The sequence below is a fragment of the Aedes aegypti genome, chromosome 3 (genome assembly GCF_002204515.2).
Source record: "Aedes aegypti strain LVP_AGWG chromosome 3, AaegL5.0 Primary Assembly, whole genome shotgun sequence".
Taxonomy (NCBI): Eukaryota; Metazoa; Arthropoda; class Insecta; order Diptera; family Culicidae; genus Aedes; species Aedes aegypti.
Genome location: NC_035109.1, coordinates 148,776,627 through 148,796,883, shown reverse-complemented (window position 1 = coordinate 148,796,883; position 20,257 = coordinate 148,776,627). Strand labels below are relative to the sequence as shown.

General features: G+C 35.3%; 2 protein-coding genes across 2 annotated transcripts in view; one reads left to right on the top strand and one right to left on the bottom strand.

Moving 5' to 3' along the window:
• The window catches only part of LOC5572948 (trichoplein keratin filament-binding protein), a 150,046-nt gene that overhangs the window by 18,396 nt on the left and 111,393 nt on the right, over nt 1-20,257 (bottom strand). The window lies entirely within an intron of this gene.
• LOC5572949 (peptidoglycan-recognition protein LB) overlaps nt 16,152-20,257 on the top strand; it is a 28,360-nt gene continuing 24,254 nt past the window's right edge. Inside the window, exon 1 of the mRNA XM_001654225.3 lies at nt 16,152-16,986. Coding sequence (XP_001654275.2) covers nt 16,911-16,986 — 76 coding nt within the window. The 5' untranslated portion in view covers nt 16,152-16,910. The remainder of the gene's footprint in view (nt 16,987-20,257) is intronic.

Below are 20,257 nucleotides of genomic sequence, written 5' to 3'. Positions count from 1 at the left end.
CTAATTTAGTATTTTAAAATGTCCGTTTGATATAACTCCAGCAATTGCTTTTATAATCTGGCTCAAAACCCGTACACTTCATACAAATAGAAGGTGTTTTATACAGAGCGTTAATGATTAATCATAAATTTAATCAAATTTAATAAATTTAATCAAAAATGTTAATCATTAATCATAAAAAATCAAGAGTTAATCATTAATCACTAATCATAATCATTGCAATATTATGTTTTAATCATTAATCACTAATCATAATCATAAAGATTGCAAATTTTATTCAGTAATCATAATCTTAATCATAAGTCAAACATTTAATCAATCATTAATCAATCACTGAACAAAATTTAACAAATTTTACAACATTGCCTTCTAATGTATAAATAAATTTTGCATTTCTTATATCTTGTGGCATGAACAATGAGAGTTTATGCCCAAGGAACGTCCAAATCCAACCAAGTACAGCATGACTTTGCTTTGTATCCGCGGACGTTATCATAAGACTAAAAAAGACCCTTAAACATTTCCTCCGTGTAAGACGGTGCATTTCTCAGTTTTCTTCCTCTTCTTGGCATTAACGTCCTCACTGGGACAGAGCCGGCTTCTCAGCTTACGGTTCTTATGAGCACTTCCACAGTTATTAGCTGAAAGCTTTCTTTGCCAATGTTACCATTTTCGCATTCGTATATCGTGTGGCAGGTACGATTATACTCTATGTCCAGGGGAAGTACGATTATACTCTTTGTCCCCTCAAGGAAATTTCTTGAAAATGAATTTAATGGCTTGGTTTGCAAAATTTATGAAGTTCAATATATGGAAAGCTAGGTTTCAGAACTACCAATATAGTGCTTCACTTTCATTTTGGAGTATGAATAAACAACTAATTATGTTTTAACATTTCACTTTACACTTTACAAAGAATACTAAAAATCACTAGAAAGGCGAGCAAATACCAATAAACTTTTATATGTTTAATAATAATATACTCACTTGCTAATGTTTTTTTCAACACTAATTTTTTGAACAGTTTCCCCGGGAAATCGACACACCTTAACAACCCGACATATGTTCAAGTTTATCAATAACGCTTGTCATAACGAAGTTGATTGTATAGGATTGTTTGTTAATCATGAGTAATATTCTTCATTATCTAATGTTAGTATATAACCCACTGGTTGCATACTTCAAGTCGTTTAGTGCATCTTTTCGGGCATTTAATCATTAGTTATTGAATGATTAATGATTAATCAAAGATTAATCATAAAAACAACAATTAAATTACATGAAATGCCCAAAACACCTTTAAGTATGCAACTATTGCATCACACTCTTGCAAATTTATTTCAGTACACTTATGATTAAAAATATCTGAATCAAACAGCTCTCATCATGATTTTTCGTTCAATCATCAATTTTTCAATCATGATTAACTTCCCGGTCAACCTGTCAGTGATTTTCGATAGCGATCGATATCGATTCATTTTGAATCGTTAGCGATTGCCGTCGTTGGACAAAGATCTATAAAGAATAATGAAGACTGGTTGATCGGGTTAACACTCTTCCCTTGAACCATCCTTCTTTAGCCTAGGTTTGCAAAACAATGAAACTTGATTAATCGTTAATAAATTTTGGGAATCGATATGAAGGGGGCTACTCCTATACTCCCCGTAATTGAATCCGGAACTATCGTAATTTACGAATCGATACCCGTAGTTTCAAAGACAAACAGCAATTCTGATATTTACGAAATTTCGTTAGAAGACGACTAAAAACATAATTTTGAAAAACTACCGTAAAACTAAACATTACAAATAGGGAAAGTGTACCAGTTATGGCTATAGTGGTTCCCTATTTGGCCATATGGGTTTTCTCGAAAACTTTCACATTTTGAATATTTTTGAATGTTTCAACATCATCAAGATATATTTGGTATCAAATTGAATAGTTTGACACACAGAATAAAAAAAAATTGAAGAAAATCTAATTATCCCGTATAGCGAAATAGGGAACCATTATGTCCATAACTGGTACACCTACCCTACTTCGCATATGGATTAAATGGAAAAAATGATGTGAAATTTGCGATAAATTTACACGTTTTCTCAGTGAGAATCGAACTCATGACTCCCTGTTCACTATATAGGGCGCGTTATCCCTACACCACGAGAGGACTCATGGACGCAGAAGTTAACCTGAATTCGATTTCAACTCAACAATCACGCACTACTCGCCAACGACTTGTTGGACGAGATTTGTATAGTGCAACGTTTTCAATATAAATACGATAAATGATAATTAAAAAAACTATTATTTTGAAGTTGAAAATTTTGAACAAATTTGACATTAGGCATGTAAGGGTTAATCATAATCATTAATCATAATCACTAATCGTACTGAGTTTAATCATTAATCATAATTATTAATCATCTAAAATTGTAATTAAATCAATAATCATAATCATTAATCATACTCTGATTTAATAATCAATCACAATCATTAATCATGACTTCAAAAATTTTAATAAATAATCATAATCATTAATCATCATAAAATTGAATGTAATCATTCATTACTTAATCAATCTTTGCGACCCGTTAATCATTAACGCTCTGGTTTTATATGAAGTGGAAGGGTTTAGATTCATTTCTTAGGTGTACGGATTTTGATCCCGCATATCCTTATTAGGTAAACCCATAAACGATTTCTGCTCTCTAGCAATAGCACTTCCTCTTAGAATCCCCACAGGAATTTCTGGATTATGATGCCATTTCAGCAATTAATTACGTTTAGGCTTCCAATACTTCACTTTCACCACAACACCTTCAACATAACTTCGGACAAACGAAAATGCAGTAGAAGTTCAATACATCGTTCTACACCTGTATTTAAAATCGATGTATATAAACAACAACAGAAGGAAAAAATCGGTAGTCAAAATTCAAATTAGTGCACGAGCTTCTATAGGGTGCAAGAGATAGAGCACTTCAGATTGAAAACCTCTCGAATAAAACTAAAATTAAGTCTTCACAGTTCTGAAACATGTTTTTTTTAGGAATTGCAACAGAGCTACATGAAGGAATTTTCACAGGATGTCCTATGTATATATAAAAGCTTATATGAATTTGTTATGAATTTAATAAATACTGCGTGAGGCTGAATTTCCAGAATGTATATTTTGCAACGGTCCCTTTCGATATTGCTATCAACATTCAGGAAAAAAAAAAACCCGGACGATTAATGGAACTAAAGAAGTAAAGTGTATTTATGGACATGCATTTATCTATATCTACCAGGAGAAAAACATGTAGGGCTATCAGGGTATTGAATTGAGAAATATCCTGAAGAGCATTCATCGAATAAAATTCTGCCGTTGTAATTACTTTGAGAATTATTCCATGACCGATGTTTGGTATTAAAGTCACCAATGACAAAAAAATTTGACTTATTGCGAGTCAATTTTCGAAAGTCAGTTTGGAGCAAATCAACTTGCTGTTCAGAGCATTGAAAAGGTAAATAGGCAGCTATGAAAGTATATTTACCAAGCTGTGTTTCAACAGAAACACCTAAAGTTTCAAAAACTTTCGTTTCAAATAACGAAAATAGTTGATGTTTTATACGTCTATGAATGATGATTGCAACTCCCCCACATGCCCCATCAAGTCGATCATTATGATAAACAAAAAAGTTAGGGTCTTTTTTTTAAGTTTGAATCCAGGTTTCAAATATGTTTCAGCAATAACTGCTATATGCACCTTATTAGCTGTAAGAAAATTAAACAGCTTTACCATTGAAAGAACGAGCATTCCAATTAAAAAAAAATATTATTTATAATCAACGCTACATTGATTGTTTAATGTTTTCGACAAGGTTTCTTGTTTTTCTCCCATAATTTTCATCTTGAAATACTCTGGGTACCTCAACATGTTTAAACCTTAATCCAAAATCATAAACAAATATGTAATGTAATGTATGAAATATGTTTAATTTACTTAAGTTGCGCCACTAGGCAGGAAATAAGGTAAAAAGCGAAAAAAAAACAATAATTCGAGTTTTTCATGGAGAAAATCGAATTCAACAATATCACTCAAAATTAATTTGTTATCAACATTTCAATATATTTTTATAAAAAATCGTGCAATTTGATAAATGGTAGTGTCACTACAAGCAGAGAGGAGGCCTAGTTTGCAACTATAGGGGGAGATCCCCCAGTACCGGACACTTAAGCCACTAAATTCATAATTCGAAAAATATTGATTTTATTGGCTCGTGTTACCCATTTATGATAAATATTATCATTTTTATAGTGTACAAACATTAATTCGAAAATATAAATGTGAATTTTGACATTGCATTTTGATGATGTATTTTAGTAGCAAATTGGCCGATCTTGAAAGGTGGCACCCAATACCGGACACCATCTGGAAATCTGGAATAGTTTATAATTACCAATTAAATGCATTTGCAACATTTACAAGAATAATTTTAATTTTTCTTAGTTTGCAAGATGCCTATCAAAAACCTCTTTCATATATGAAGAAAAATAGCACATTTTACGATGTTGTTCTGAGTGTTCATTCTTCTTAATTTTATTGCATATTTGATACCATGATCGACGGAACCCATGAAAAATGAAAGTATTTTGAGACACTGATGCAATAATTACAAATATATCATATAACAAATCAAGCTGTCCGAAACTGAGGGACAGGAGGTACTTAACCAAAATTGTAATTTGGCCCTATTTAGTTCAATTATGGTACATTATACATTCATACTATCAAATTAGGATTATGTTCGATCATGCTTGCGGGATCCAAAGTATTTTTTCATATTCAAAATAATTACTGAATAGGCTCAAAATTAAGAGGATACGTCATTTTTTAAAAGATTTTCAAACTTTTCTACTTTTTTTAAAAAAGCATGCATATTTCAAGGATGTGTTATTCTACGCAAACATTAGCAGGGTGGCCACCCAATTTCGATTTTGAAATTCCCGCTTTTTCCCCGGTTTTCCCGGAATATTTTGCAAAATTTTCCCGGTTTTTTATCCATTATTTCCAACGACTTTAAAAAGACAATTAAATCGTTTCTATGAAAAGCACTGCAACATTTATTTTAAATCGGTTCAAATTTTTTTAGTTGTTTTCCCATAGTAATTTGATTTAGATTGTTCTAATCTATATAGATTGTTATTCTGAAAACTATGGCATAGTATAGTATTCATCTGAATCGATTTGTCTCGCGTTCGTCGAAAATCAATGGAGCTTTGGAGCTCTAGATCATAAGAAAGAGATTGTTAATTGTGCTAAAAAAAATTAAAAAAAGTAAGAGGTTATTTCCGAGATACAACCGCCAAGTTGACGTTGGATAACGTTAGCTACTTCTATTGCCTGGCTTGAAACCGTCACGAACTTATGGAAGATTTCTACTGATAAAAATTCAATCAATTTTCATACTATTTGTTGCACGTCAATTCTTGGTTCGGTTATCACTTTCAACACCGATAGAATCGGAATGGAAGAAGAAGCATAAGCGGTAACTCTTGTTTCCCAAACAAATATTCCGGTTGAACGTTAGGTCCACGCGTGGTCCACTAAGAATGGTTGGTTTAGTGGGTTCCGAAGCCAGTTTGAGGTTGAGGTACTTCTCCATGAAGTCCGCGAGCTACATGTTCTCCTCTTTGCTCAAAAAGATGTTAAATTTGCCAGTCACGATGATTGGCATGAGCTCCTTTTGATACTCGAAGAAGTTCCGCACGATGAAGAACTTCTTCTACTTCGTCGTGGTATCCGGGGAAATGTAGAGGCAAATCTGGGATGCCAGAGCTCAGCCGTCATGGTCCTGTAGGAAGTGAGTGGCCTAACTGTTCGGTTTGTTTCAGGATACCAACTTGTGCGCGATCCACGCCAAGCGTGTCAGCATCATGCCGAAGGACATCCAAAACAAAACGGCCCTTTTCAGGGTCACAACAATTCATTCGACGTAAAAGAGTTACAACCAGAAACATTTCATCTACTGCTATTAATTGAATAATTAATTTATTTATTTATCAATTATAATTTTGCTTGATTAGTTTTCAACGGAGATAAATGGTAAACAAAGTTTTAATTACCGGCGCTCAGGTCGGGCGGTGGTAGCTTTTTTGCAGTCTTCTATGTGTGCATTTACATGTAGGTAGCGACGACGACAACGGCATTATTCAAAGTAAGTAGTTTGTAAGGATGCTAAAAATAAATCCCCAAGCCCGATTTCATCTTCTAAACACGTAGCTCATACGGTTGAAATAATTAAATTTCTGTTAGATATCTGGGATTGCCTTAGGAAATTGCCTACATTTAGGCGTTTTCATCACAATTCTTGAAATTAACTATTCATTATTTCTTTAAATATTGCATTATTAAGAATTTAGAAGGCATATTTGGATTCAGGGAGCTCATATTCATTATGTAGAGTCGTTTCAAAAAATAACAATTATCGCATTGACAAGTGATCAATTTTACCCCGAAATGGGATTCCCCATTTTTTTATTTATACACACTTAAATTATTTTACGGATTCCTGTGAAATCTCAACAGCTGCACAGTTCGGTAAAATAAATTAACGGAGTACGGTAAATTTTTACAGTATTTTGTAAAAAATCACCGGAATCCGTTAAATTCCGACGAAGTTACGGTGTTTTATTTCACCGAACTGTTCAGCTATCGAGATTACGGTGAAATTCACCGTAAGAGCTTAGTGTTCTTCTTCTTCTTTCTGGCATTACGTCCCCACTGGGACAGAGCCTGCTTCTCAGCTTAGTGTTCTTATGAGCACTTCCACAGTTATTAACTGAGAGCTTACTATGCCAATGACCATTTTTGCATGCGTATATCGTGTGGCAGGTACGAAGATACTCTATGCCCTGGGAAGTCGAGAAAATTTCCAACCCGAAAAGATCCTCGACTGGTGGGATTCGAACCCACGACCCTCAGCTTGGTCTTGCTGAATAGCTGCGCGTTTACCGCTACGGCTATCTGGGCCCCTAAAGAGCTTAGTGTGTAGGATGATTTTTAGCACTAAAAACACATTTGTTAGAAAATTTTGGCACATGAGCCAAAGAGGCTGATCGTCGTACTTGTTTTCCTGCATTCAGTTGTTTGGCATTTTCAACATTATTAAAAACAGACATGAAAATGATTAATTTCACCAGAAATTACGGTACCGTAAAACGGGGTAACTTTGATAGTTTTTTCGAAGAAAACTTGAATATTTATGCATGCTGTTTCAAATAATTTTAATTCATATTTTTAAAACAAGTACTGGTATCCTAACTATCGATTCCAGTTGATAGATTTCCAATAGATTTATTCTAAATGGATATATTATTTTTCATATAATCGAAAGTCGGTTTTCTGTTTTGGGGTAACTTTGATAATGGAGCATCACTCGAACAAAATTGAATGAATTACAGAACATTTGTAGGGCGTTGCATATCTTTAGGCGTTTAACGCTATATGGAAATTTCTGACTTAGATTACAAAAATGGTCCCAGTTTGTAAAAATAGTATTCGCTAAGAGTTTTGAGACCGAATTCGAGTTCTACTATAACTAGGCTATCAAGTATAAGTGACGAATTCATTATGACTTCATCAAATAGTGATCGTAGAACAGATTGTTTGAGAGCATTTCAAAATTGCTAAAATCTTAATAATTTTCCATTTTTGCATATAAATCCTCAAATGTACTTGATTCCAAAGGAAATAGCTTCAACATGAAGTGTCATACTAATACTCTTTACTTTTGCATTCGTTTTGCTTAACAGATTAACAGGAACTTTGTTATTTCGTTTAGTATGTTGAGAGTCTCGCATTATCAAAGTTACCCCGTTTTACGGTACATGTAAAATTCGAAACGTCAAAACCTAACAACAGCAAGAAAAATGTGCTTTTCTATGAAACATAAGACATGCCTCGATATTAATCAATTTTTCAATATTTTTTTTTTTTTTTTTTTAAATCTTTATTTGAGTGTATTTTAACACACGAGGGCTAGTTCTACACTCAATTTTTCAATAGTTCAATCATGAAAATCAATAGTTTACATTATTGAAGTAGATTCGTAGAAAGATTTCCAATCGATTGGTGCAAGAATCTTGAAAATCTATCCGGGCGTTAGTAAGTTATTAACATTCAAAATCTAACCACTTTTCGTGACGCGATCGATTTTTTGTTTTTCGAAATTGTACCCCAATATGTTGCCGTAAGACGTTATCCAACGTCAAAACAGATCCTACACGACATGAAATTGAATTGAATTTAATTTGAATGCTATAACCATATCTACGTACAATATAACATTTAAGCCAAGCTTCGAATTTTCATGTTCAAGTTTCAAGATCTAGAGAAGCTGAAAAGCGTTCGCTTTGAAAATGGATTGGTTGCATTCTGGTGATCATAAAACGATCAAAATTTCAGCTCAGAGCTCTGTTTGGTTCTCTAGACTCGTTCTCTTGAAATTTCAAGGTTTGGCTTTGGTGTATAATCATCTTAAGTGCATCTTAGTGCTGAATTTCAGATAATTTGGCCGACAAAAGCCCCAGGTGCCTAAGTAAATCATCAAAATGCCCAAGTAGTTCTTTACCGTCATTGAAATTGTTTCAGTTCTTAATCCTTTGATTTTTTTTCATAAAAATAAAGAGTTCTCTAAAGCAAATAAGTTCAAGGTATGGATGAAACAAGGCCACACATATAGAAGCACTTACTTAGGGCTCACTCAAGTTGTGGTATTCAGCAATTACAGAAGAGTGCTAAACCAATCTGTAATAAGTAATTAAACTTCGATTCGAAAAGTCGAGTACAAAAAGTTAGAGAAAAGATGAAAAAACATTAGAGCTGACAGTGCGAGACCAAAAATTCAAAAAAAAAAAAAGCGAAACATTGCTAAGAAAAGAGTGAAACATTTTTTTAAGAAATATGGCTTAGCATAGTAGAAATTAAATCATTAATGTTTGACAGATATTTGTTCAAAATCACGGATGCCTCATGGCAATATCATTAAACATAACTACTTTCTATAACTTATTTTATTTGTAGATTACAGCTTGAAGATGTTCATTCAAAACGATTTTCCCGGTGATCTTCTCAAATTCCCGGTTTTTCCCGTCTTTTTCCCGGTGGATTCAAATTCCCGTCTTTTTCCCGCTTTTCCCGTTTTTCCCGGTTCGGTGGCCACCCTGCATTAGTCTACAAAATAGCTTTCTTTTCTACTAATACACCATCTTGATTGGACCATGATTTCTCAATGTTTCGACTTTGTCCGGTATTGGGTGCTGTCCGGCACTGGGGGATCTCCCCCTACTTATCACAATTCGATGTCTTTGCATACAATAGGAGATGCAAAATGTAGTTATTAATGATAACTTAAAAAGAAAAACACACACAGTAGTTTTACATTCTCAATTAAAAGCATCCAAAACCTTAAATTTCGATTCTTTGTCTCATCTAACTTTACACTATATTTTAAGTGATGAAAAGATTGCCATTAATAAGATTAGATCGCCAACTGTATTTTTTATTTTTCATGAAATACATGGACAGGCAAACACCATCATATTATCAAAAAAAAAAAAAATATCTTGCAAATTTTTTTTTTATGAGATGAGTTTAGTTAAACAATAAGTTTGAAATGCAAATGTTTGAAAACTGTTTTTATTTTTATAAAACTTCAAGTCCTAATACTCAATCAATTTGAGGTAAAAATACAAGATTGTTGTGATAATTTAATATTTTTAACAAATTTCTGTTTTTATGAAAATTGTAACATTTTTTTTCAGCAATATTCATTAGTCATTGGCAGTACATTAGACTATACATTTAAAACTCTCTCGACGTTTGATACAAAATGTCCAACTCTACAGGGCAGATCTGAACCACCTATAAATCAATTTTGATGAAATCTTAACAAGACCTTATTTATATATTAAAACAAATGAAATTCAAAATTTTAACGAAAAAACGCAATAAAATTTTATAAAAATTGGTTTGTAAACTACTGAGTTTAATTATGCGGAGCTTACTATTTTACACAAAAGTATTGAAAATGTATTGTTTATACAGTTGTATTCAGAATAATAGTAGTGAAAGCCGATTTTCATACAAAATTCTCAACTTTGGCATGCTGTAACTTTGTTTTACTATGAGCAAAACGCATGAAACTTTGACAGAGAACTCTAAATGTCTCTTCAATTATCCCGAAATTCGTCATAGTACTGCACACTTAGAAAACCCTAATATTACGTACGTAACATAAATTTGATGGTATTAAAACTTAAAAAACTTAAACGCAAGAGTCAATAATGCTTACAAGAACGCTAGTCGAAGTTGTTATAAACGGTATCAGCAGCAGGTTCAGCTGAATCTAAAATCGAAACCGAAATCATTCTGGAGATATGTAAACAAACAACGGAAGCAATCTGGTCTCCCCTACGTTATGAAGCTAGATGAAGAGGTAGCTTCCGATTGGTATGATTTCTGCACCCTTTTTGCTAAAAAATTCTTCAGCGTTTTCTGCGAAGAGGAGTTATCCGAAGAACACGTTGCGAATGTTGCAAACAACGTACCTTTGTTCGGTGAAACGTTCAACACGCTCACTGTCGATGATAATATGATCATCGAGGCGGCTGCACGGTTAAAATCATCGTTGAACCCCGGTCCCGATGGAATTCCATCTGTTTTGCTGAAGGCGCACATCGTCAATTTGCTGGTTCCTATACGCCATGTATTCAACCTATCGTTAAATAGTGGACGATTTCCTGCGGCCTGGAAAACTGCTACTATGTTTCCTGTGCATAAAAAAGGCGATCGTAAGGATGTCAATAATTATCGAGGAATTTCAGCACTTTGTTGTATTTCTAAGCTCTTTGAGTTGATAGTCATGAAACCAATGCTGTTCCACTGTAAACACTACATTAGTGAGGATCAACACGGATTCGTATCGGGGCGTTCCACAACGACCAACCTGTTGTGCCTTACTTCACACATTGCCGACAGCTTTGCTGATCGAGCCCAGACGGATGTGATCTATACCGACTTGACCGCTGCGCTCGACAAAATAAACCACGCAATAACTGTCGCTAAGTAGGAAAGGCACGGTGTCGGGGGCCTAATGTTGCGCTGGTTCAACTCGTATCTGACTGATCGTCAATTGACTGTGGAGTTGGCAGGATTCTCTTCCGAATCTTTCACGGCAACTTCCGGAGTACCTCAAGGAAGCCATTTGGGACCCCTGTTTTTTTTGCTGTACTTCAACGATGTCAACACAGTAATTAAAGGACCTCGATTATCTTATGCAGATGATCTAAAACTGTTTCTGCGGGTCCGTACCATCGCCGACGCCGTTGCTCTTCAACATGATTTAGATGTTTTTGTAGTTTGGTGCGACATGAATTGATTGACAGTTAATCCTGAGAAATGCTCGATTATCTAATTCTCACGCAAACTGCAGCCCATCCTGTTCTGTTACCAGCTCAAGGGAAAGGTGCTTTAACGAGTACAAGATGTTAAAGATCTTGGCGGTATTCTGGATGCTCAGTTGACGTTCAAACACCATCTGTCCTATGTCATCGAGAAAGCCTCCAGGACATTGGGTTTTATCTTCCGTATTGCCAAGGATTTCACGGATCCATATTGTCTCAAATCTTTGTACTGCTCATTAGTTCGGGCCACACTTGAATATTGTTCCGCAGTTTGGCATCCGTATTACCGTAACGGCGTGGAGAGGATAGAGTCAGTGCAACGTCGCTTCATCCGTTATGCTCTCCGTCGACTTCCATGGCGAGACCCGTTCCGGTTGCCTAGCTACCAAAGTAGGTGTCAACTCATTCAACTGGAATCACTGCAGACCCGTAGAGACGTCAATAGAGCGATGGCAGTGGCTGACTTGCTTTCAGGAAGAATGAACTGTCCTGCGCTCCTAGAATCTATCAATGCGAGTGCTCACTCCAGGACGTTGCGTAACAATGCTATGTTGAGGTTACCATTGCGACGAACTAACTATGGCCAAAACAGTGCTATGGTCGGTCTTCAACGCGTGTTCAATAGGGTTGCTGAAGGGTTTGATTTTCATCTGTCCCGTCAAGTAATACGTCGTAACTATGTAGAAATTTTATCCCGACTCTTTGTATGAATATTTGTGACTTTCATTTGTTTTATTTTTTTTGACATTTTGTTGCCTTGTTTTGTTAAGTTTCAACTTAGTATTTTACTGTATTTTTTAGTTTAAAATATCATTGGGGCTTACTGTCTGTTGGTGTATAAATAAATAAATAAATAAATAAATAAATGAGCACTTCAACAATTATTAACTGAGAGCTTTCTTTGCCAAAGTTGCCATTTTTGTATCGTATATCGTGGGGCATACTCTATGCCCAGGGAAGTCAAGGAAATTTTCATTACGAAAAGTTCCTGGATCGACCAAGAATTGAACCCAATCACCTCTAGCATGGCTTTGCTTGGTAGCCACGGACTCTAACCACTCGGTTAGGGAACGCCCAAGGTAGCTAGTTGGGCCAAAACAATATTTAATGAATAATAATAATGACACGAACATTGCTCCGTAATGCCTTACAGCGCTTGAGCCTTTGAAATAATAATCAATTGTAAAAGACTTTAGCAACATATAAGTGCAATGTGTCACTAAAACCATTTGAACATACTTAACGGAATGCCTGCTTAAAAGAATGCCGAATTAATCTATTAAAATTTAGTGTTTTCAATGGTTACACTTTCAAAAGGACGTAACTCCAAATTTCGTCTATCCTCTCATTCAAAACTCCTCTCAGAAGTAACAAATAACTATATAAACCAACTTTGATTCAAATTTTCATATTATATTTATTCTGATAATCACGGCTAATAAAAACTCGTTTAAATATCTCAGATTTCCTTAGAATTAGTGGACTTACACATTCAAAAGGGCGTAACGGGCCCTACGAATCAAGTGGTGAGCACAGATTTGATGGAGATTTTTTTCTGACAATAACGATCAGGGGAGCACCGTGGCTAATGTTAGTGATTGTTCAGTCTGTGCAGCCTATGTGCTGAAGACGGTGTAAATTGTCTTTATAATTGTCTTTATAAGTCTTCATGCCAAACACTATCGAATGCTTTTTCTATGTCTAGAAAAGCAAGACCAGTAGAATAGCCTTCAGATTTGTTGGAACGGATCAAATTTGTTACACGTAAAAGTTGATGAGTGGTCGAATGTTCATGGCGGAATCCGAACTGTTCATTGGCAAAAATTGAATTTTCGTTGATGTGGGCCATCATTCTGTTCGAAATAACCTTTTCAAAAAGTTTACTGATGGAGGAAAGCAAACTGATTGGACGATAGCTAGAAGCTTCTGTAGAATTTTTGTCTGGTTTTAAAATTGGTACAACCTTAGCATTTTTCCATTTGTCAGGAAAATATGCTAATTGAAAACATTTGTTAAATATGAGGAATGATAAGCTACTTTCTTGAAGTTTTTTTTTTGATGAGGATGTAGGAGAAGCTTTCATATTTTTGATTTTTTAATAATAGTTCTCACTTCTTTCAAAATCCCAGGCATTTTCGAAAACGTTCTCTTGATTGAGAATATTTTCGAACTCCTGAGTAACTTGATTTTCAATTGGACTAGTAAGTCCTAATTGTGCGCACTTTCAAACTGCATAGCAAGTTTTTGAGCTTTTTCGCAATTAGTTAGTAATAATTATATAATAGTATTTTTTTTTTTTTTTAGTTTTTATTTTTGACACTTTACACTGAAAGTGCATTCGTGTCGTTTCATACAACTTACAAACATTCATTTTTTCTTCGATCTAGTGATCACTGTCCATTCTACATCAGATTTCGGGGTGCACTGGTTACATGATCGTTTTGCAACATTTTCTTCTCTCGTTCCATTGCTTGACTCGGTTGACAACCGCCGCTTCGCAGAATCATTCTCCGCTGCCGTTTCGTTTCCGAATTCATCGTCGTTGTCGTTGGTATTCTCCTCTCCGTCATCGTTGTCGTCGTCGTTGTCGCTTGGATCTTTTGGTGTATCAACTGCGTCGCACTGTTTGCCGTTGTTCTTTTGCTCTTTGGCCGAGCTGGATGATGTTTTTTGTCGTTGCTGTTGTTCTTGTTTTTTGGTACAACGACCCGTGGGACGATCGCTGTTGTTAGAGTAGCTAACGTATGTACCCTCGTTGTTCACCACTATGTGCGATGGTATCGGCTTGTCCATTCTCATTCGAACAATTCTTACTCCGTTCGGTATACCTGAGAAGTATTGTAATTATTGTATGTAGTCTACCTATGCTTGACGAAATAAATAAATTTGTGTTCCTCTTTAAATGCCGGTATTGGCTTCTGGTTTTTTTTTTTTCAAGATTTTAGATAATTTCCAAAAGGGCTTAGAGCCAGGGTCCAATTGAGAAACCTTATTTTCAAAATTTTTGTTTCTTAATTGTGCAAAACGTTTCTTGATTTCTTTCTGCAAATCCTGCCATACTATTTTCATAGCAGGATCGCGAGTGCGTTGAAATTGCCTTCTCCTCACGTTTTTAAGACGGATCAAAAGTTTCTTTAATCACGGATTCAAATTTTACTTCACACTTTGGAATAGCAATGCTCCGGGCTTCAACAATGGAATTTGTTAAAGTTTCAAGAGCATTGTCAATATCAAGTTTAGTTTGTAAAGAAATGTAAACATCAAGATTAGAGTCAATATACGTTTCATATGTATTCCAGCCGGCTCGAAAATAATTGAAAGTGTAGTTGATAGGATTGAGAATCGCTTCATGGGATATTTGAAATGTAACAGGGACATGATTAGAATCAAAATCAGCATGAGTAACTAATTGACTACAAAAATGACTAGAGTCGGTTAAGACCAAGTCAATCGTAGAAGGATTTCTAGAAGAGGAAAAACATGTAGGGCTATCAGGGTATTGAAATGAGAAATATCCTGAAGAGCACTCATCAAATAAAATTCTGCCGTTGGAATTACTTTGTGAATTATTCCATGACCGATTTTTGGCATTAAAGTCACCAATGACAAAATTTTTTGACTTATTGCGAGTCAATTTTCGCAAGTCAGTTTGAAGCAAATTAACTTGCTGTCCAGAGCATTGAAAAGGCAAATAGGCAGCTATGAAAGTATATTTACCAAACTGTGTTTCAACAGAAACACCTAAAGTTTCAAAAACTTTAGTTTCAAATGACGAAAACAGTTGATGTTTTATATACTCCTATGAATGATGATTGCAACTCCCCCACATGCCCCATCAAGTCGATCATTACAATAAACAAATAAGTTAGGATCTTTTTTTGGTTTTGATCCAGGTTTTAAATATGTTTCAGTAATAACTGCTATATGCACCTTATTAGCTGTAAGAAAATTAAACAGCTCGTCCTCTTTACCATTTATTTATAATCAATGCTACATTGATTGTTCAATGTTTTCGACAAGGTTTCTTGTTTTTCTCCCATAATTTTCATCATGAAATACCCTAGGTACCTCAACATATTTAAACCTTAATCCAAAACCATAAACGAATACGAAAATTTTAATAAATGAATCAAAAATAGGTATAACTCATTTGTATTTTTCCCTGAAAATTTCATCTATATCGATTGAACGATTGCGAAGTTACAGAATTTTTAAACTTTCATGTCGGCACCCACACAGTTCGAACGAAACGTGTAAATTTCTGAGACATATAATGCACATAATTGGAGCGTGAAATATCATGGATATTTACATGATATGTCATGTAAACTTCAATTCTATGTCATGTAATCTAGCTTGATCCTAAGTGATAACATGACATATAACACATTTTTACATGATTTCAGAAATAAATTTACATGACGCCGTGTTTACATGGCATAAATGAAGTTTACATGACGTGTAATCTTCATTATTTTTAACTGTGCAGTATGTGAAGGTTTATATAATGTACATGCATCAACGTCATTGTTCTATCCCTTCACTGCTTGTTTTACTTTTTAATGTATGGCAAATGTGAATAAACAACAATATGTACTGAGTTGTGCAAAACAAGTCAACAAGTGCTCCTATTCATTGATGATTGATATTAACCCACATCTGGATAGATCGGAAGTCGCTGTCGACTGACTGACCAGACCAGACCCTCCAAATTCGATAAGTTCTGCTCTTCAGGAGAGCGTCTCACTAACCATCATCGTCGTCCAAGTAGTATATAAAAGCAGAAGAGCTTTCACCCGACTGTGCCATTGCCAATCCGGAGTTCGGCTTCGCAAAGTGGGCGTTCCAGTCTGGATTCTCAGTCAGCACGTGCTTCCATTCTTCAATCGACACTCTGCGTATGCATTAGCGTAAAAGCTTACTCATTACGCGCGAACACAACCGCTTTCAGTATTTCGGGTCGCGCTTCAGCGTTTAGTTTCTGGTTAATCATTGCTGAATTAATTCCACGTGACGGACATATGAAGTGAAACACCGGAACCTTTTTGAACCCAGTCGAACGCAAGTCGTCGTCGTTGACGGTAGAAGTGGCAAAACAAGCCCCTCAGCGAACAAACGTTAAACTAAACTTCAAAATAGAGTGCAACCATTAGAATAGAATCAGTTGTGTTTGCAGAGTAAATAGTGCCCAAAAGTGTAATCGCAAATTGAGTCTGAGTCTGCAAACTGCTCGGCAAAACACACCTGTTCAAAGTCACCCACCAAACAAGTGCAGTGTCTGTCGCCGAAAGGGAATTCGAGTGGCAATGACAGTGATTTATGTGTGCCATTTGATAACGTTTGAAATTTACATTGTCATTGGTTCTATGGTGAGCAAGTGCGCGTAACGAAAGCTTACTGATAAGTGACGCCGGGCGGAGGTTCGGGAGTTCAAGGGAAAACTAATTTTGGAAACAAAAAAATGTACGGGAAAGGCGGAGTTTTGATCGTGGCGGTGCTGCAAATTGTGTCACACTTCGAAGGTGCTTCATCGTGCTGTAAGTATAATATAATATGTGAAAAAACCCTTCGAAAGATTGATTTGAGCTTAATCGAGTATAGCATGTTTTGTAGCCAACTGATTGCTCACGCTATTTTTGATCATGTACCTATTACTTTTCACATTTTCCATGAAATGATTCTCAATTCTATCAGTTGCACTGATTTCACACAGCGGAACAAAAATAACATTTTTTTGTGTGTCTCAAAGATCAAAATATGGGTCTTCAGTAAATTTGGGGCTGCTAAATTGTGCTACAAGTCGTCAAAGTTGTAGATATTTAAGCTAAGATTTATTAAGTTTTTTGACAGTTTAATCCATTCATCATTTAAAATCGGACTTGAACTTTTCTGTAAGACATAGTTGGATTGAAAGTGCCCGATTGAATATCGATTTTTTTAGACATGCTTGCAGGTCTCATACACAATTTGTTGTTTCTTCTATATGACCATATACAATTCTTTTCAAAATCATTTAAAAGCTACTATTTTTAGTAACGACATACAAACTTTGCTGTTTTGTGTTCTTTAGCACCGAAAAACTGATTTCTGTAGTAAATTAAGTACCTAAGTAATTAAGTAATTAACCCCCAAGTAGCACGCGAAACATCTAGCAGAGATGCTTTTCAAAAATGGTTTCAATGAAAGCATCTATTACTTACCTAGTTCTAGTGCGGTTGCATATTAATACCAAAAGCTCATGAAGTTTCACTGTAGTTTCAATGAACATGCAAATGCTCTGTGGTTGACGTTTAACATTTTTGAAATGACAAGATTTTCTGCAAATGTCCTTTGCAAATAGCAATAAGTCAAGTTTATCAGGATGTTTTCAGCATCTTCTCAAACAAGCTCTTGAACCTTCTCCAAAAACACCGATTTTAATGTTATGTAGAGCACGGTATTGGCTTATTTTCCTTTGAAAAACACCGGAAATGAGAATCCTTATTTTAACATTGAAAAATTGCATTGGTTGATATAGGCTACCAGAACCAATTTCAGCCACATACTTAACTTCGGTTCCTAAATTGGTCTATCACATTGGTTTCTTATACGAGTGGTCAAATTAGGTATGTACAAGTAAAAACTATAAGGAAAAATATGTTTTTCTTCTATTTCCCATCAATCGTGAAGAATACATGGATGTAGCTCTCACATGTGAATTACAACACATGATATGTTTCATGCTAATTTTCTTTGTAAAATGGTATATAATCCAAGATAGCTATAGTTGGCCCTATGGCCAAAACCGGTGTTTCTACCCTTGTTTTTGGTTAGTATATTTGAAAAATTGAAAAAAAATGCCAAGGTTGTACCAATATTAAAACAGGATAAAAAAATTGCCGAATATTTTAGTTATCATACATGCTTTCCTCTATAAATAAATTTTTCGAAAATGTTATTTTGAACAATATGAGAAGTACAAATATTTTCGGTTCAACTAATCCGAATTTTACACGGAAGAGGTGTTTTTATGACAAAGCCTGCTTTTCAGCTTAGTATTTTTATGATCACTTCGGTGTCCGGCCGTTTGGCCGAATTACGAACAACAAAAAAATCAAATTGCTACAACACTGATGTGAAGAATCCATAAGTATATCTCAATAACTGATCAGCTAGTTAATTTGTTCAATTTCATGATGTGACGGGACGTCATGACGTCGCTATATAGGTGCTCCAAAAGAATGATAAAATCAACTCGGTAATTCAGGACAAAGTTGTGAACTAAACACATCGTGTCAAGACCAGGGTTGGGAAAAATTCTGCAATTCACACTACAGTAGGCAAGCGCAGCAAATCACAGTCAGCGGAGCCAGTGAAGCTCACACCTACTGTTGCTGTAGGCAAAATGCCTTGAAAATAGCAAAACACCCGTTGCTAAGGGCGACCCATAACTGCTGTAGAAAAATGTTCTATTTCCCGCTGCATTTCCCGCATTTACAGCCTTCAATGACACTACTGATTTAGAAAATTCATGCACCCAACATAGGCTACTTGATGAGATTCACAATTTTGAATTACTGTATCAGAAGAGCCACGTGATTTTCGCAAAAACTCAATCCTACTACTATTACCATTCCCAACTCTGGTCAAGACTCTAAGCTCATATTTTAATTTAGAATTTTACCTTCTTTAAATCATCGGCAGTTCTTTTTAGTTTATACCGATAGAATGATTATTTGCATTACACTTGCTTAAATTTTCAGGAGTTTTATTTTTATTTTTTATCATTGGCTGTTCTTTCAAAAGAAGTCGTTAATCGTTTTAGTTACTGTCAAAAGCTGACAACAAACGCAGTGCAAAAACTTCTGCTTGCAGTTTTTACCACTAACAGAGAAGTGAATAATTACTTACATTTAGGATATTTTTTATTCCGCACTGACAGTTTCTAAAAGCTTATTGTTTGTATATCAATGATCCTTTTTTCAGAACAAGCTGAATAAGTTCTTTTAAATTCATTACAAATGTATTCTAGCTTTAGTTTCCATTTTCGGCCAAACAGCATTCGGCTAAACGGCATTCGGCCGAATGGTATTTGCCTAAATGACATTCGGCCAAATGACCCTTTCGGCCAAACGGCATTCGGCTAAATGGTATTCGGAAAAATGACCCTTTCGGGCAAATGGCGTTCGGCCAAACGGCATTCGGCCAATCACTTCTACATTTGACATTCTTTGCCAAAGGATCATTTTTGTATAAGTATATTGTGTGACAAGCGCTAAGATAATATATGCCAGGAGAAGTCGAATAAATTTTTAGCCCAAACGATCTTCGACCGGAGGTATTCTAACACACGACCTTCAGCTTCAGGTTATGTTGAACTGCTGCGCGTTTACCGCTACGGCTATCTGGGCCCGTAAGATTATATCATTGCCGAGCATAAATTACGGTTTTCATAAAAAATATGCAATGCTATGATAAAAACTAAAGTTGTGAAAAAAAAATCGGTAAGCAATGAGTTAATTTTTCTTTGTATGTATTTTAGCAAAAACATTAAACGCACCCTATCTAGTGAACAGGGAGTTGTGAGTTCGATTCTCACCGAGAAGACGTGAACCTTCAATTTGTCTATTTAATCCAATTTAATAGAAAGCTAAAGTAGTTGTTAAAACATCCGCTTGGCTGGTTAAGTGACCCCAAACTTTTGCACGATGACTTGAATGCCTGTTTTAATGATTTTGAGTAGTTTTGATTAATATGTTTTAGTGATTATGAGATAACAATTGGGGATTTTTTTTTATTTCCGTACAAAGTGGGCCGAAGGGTCTCAGA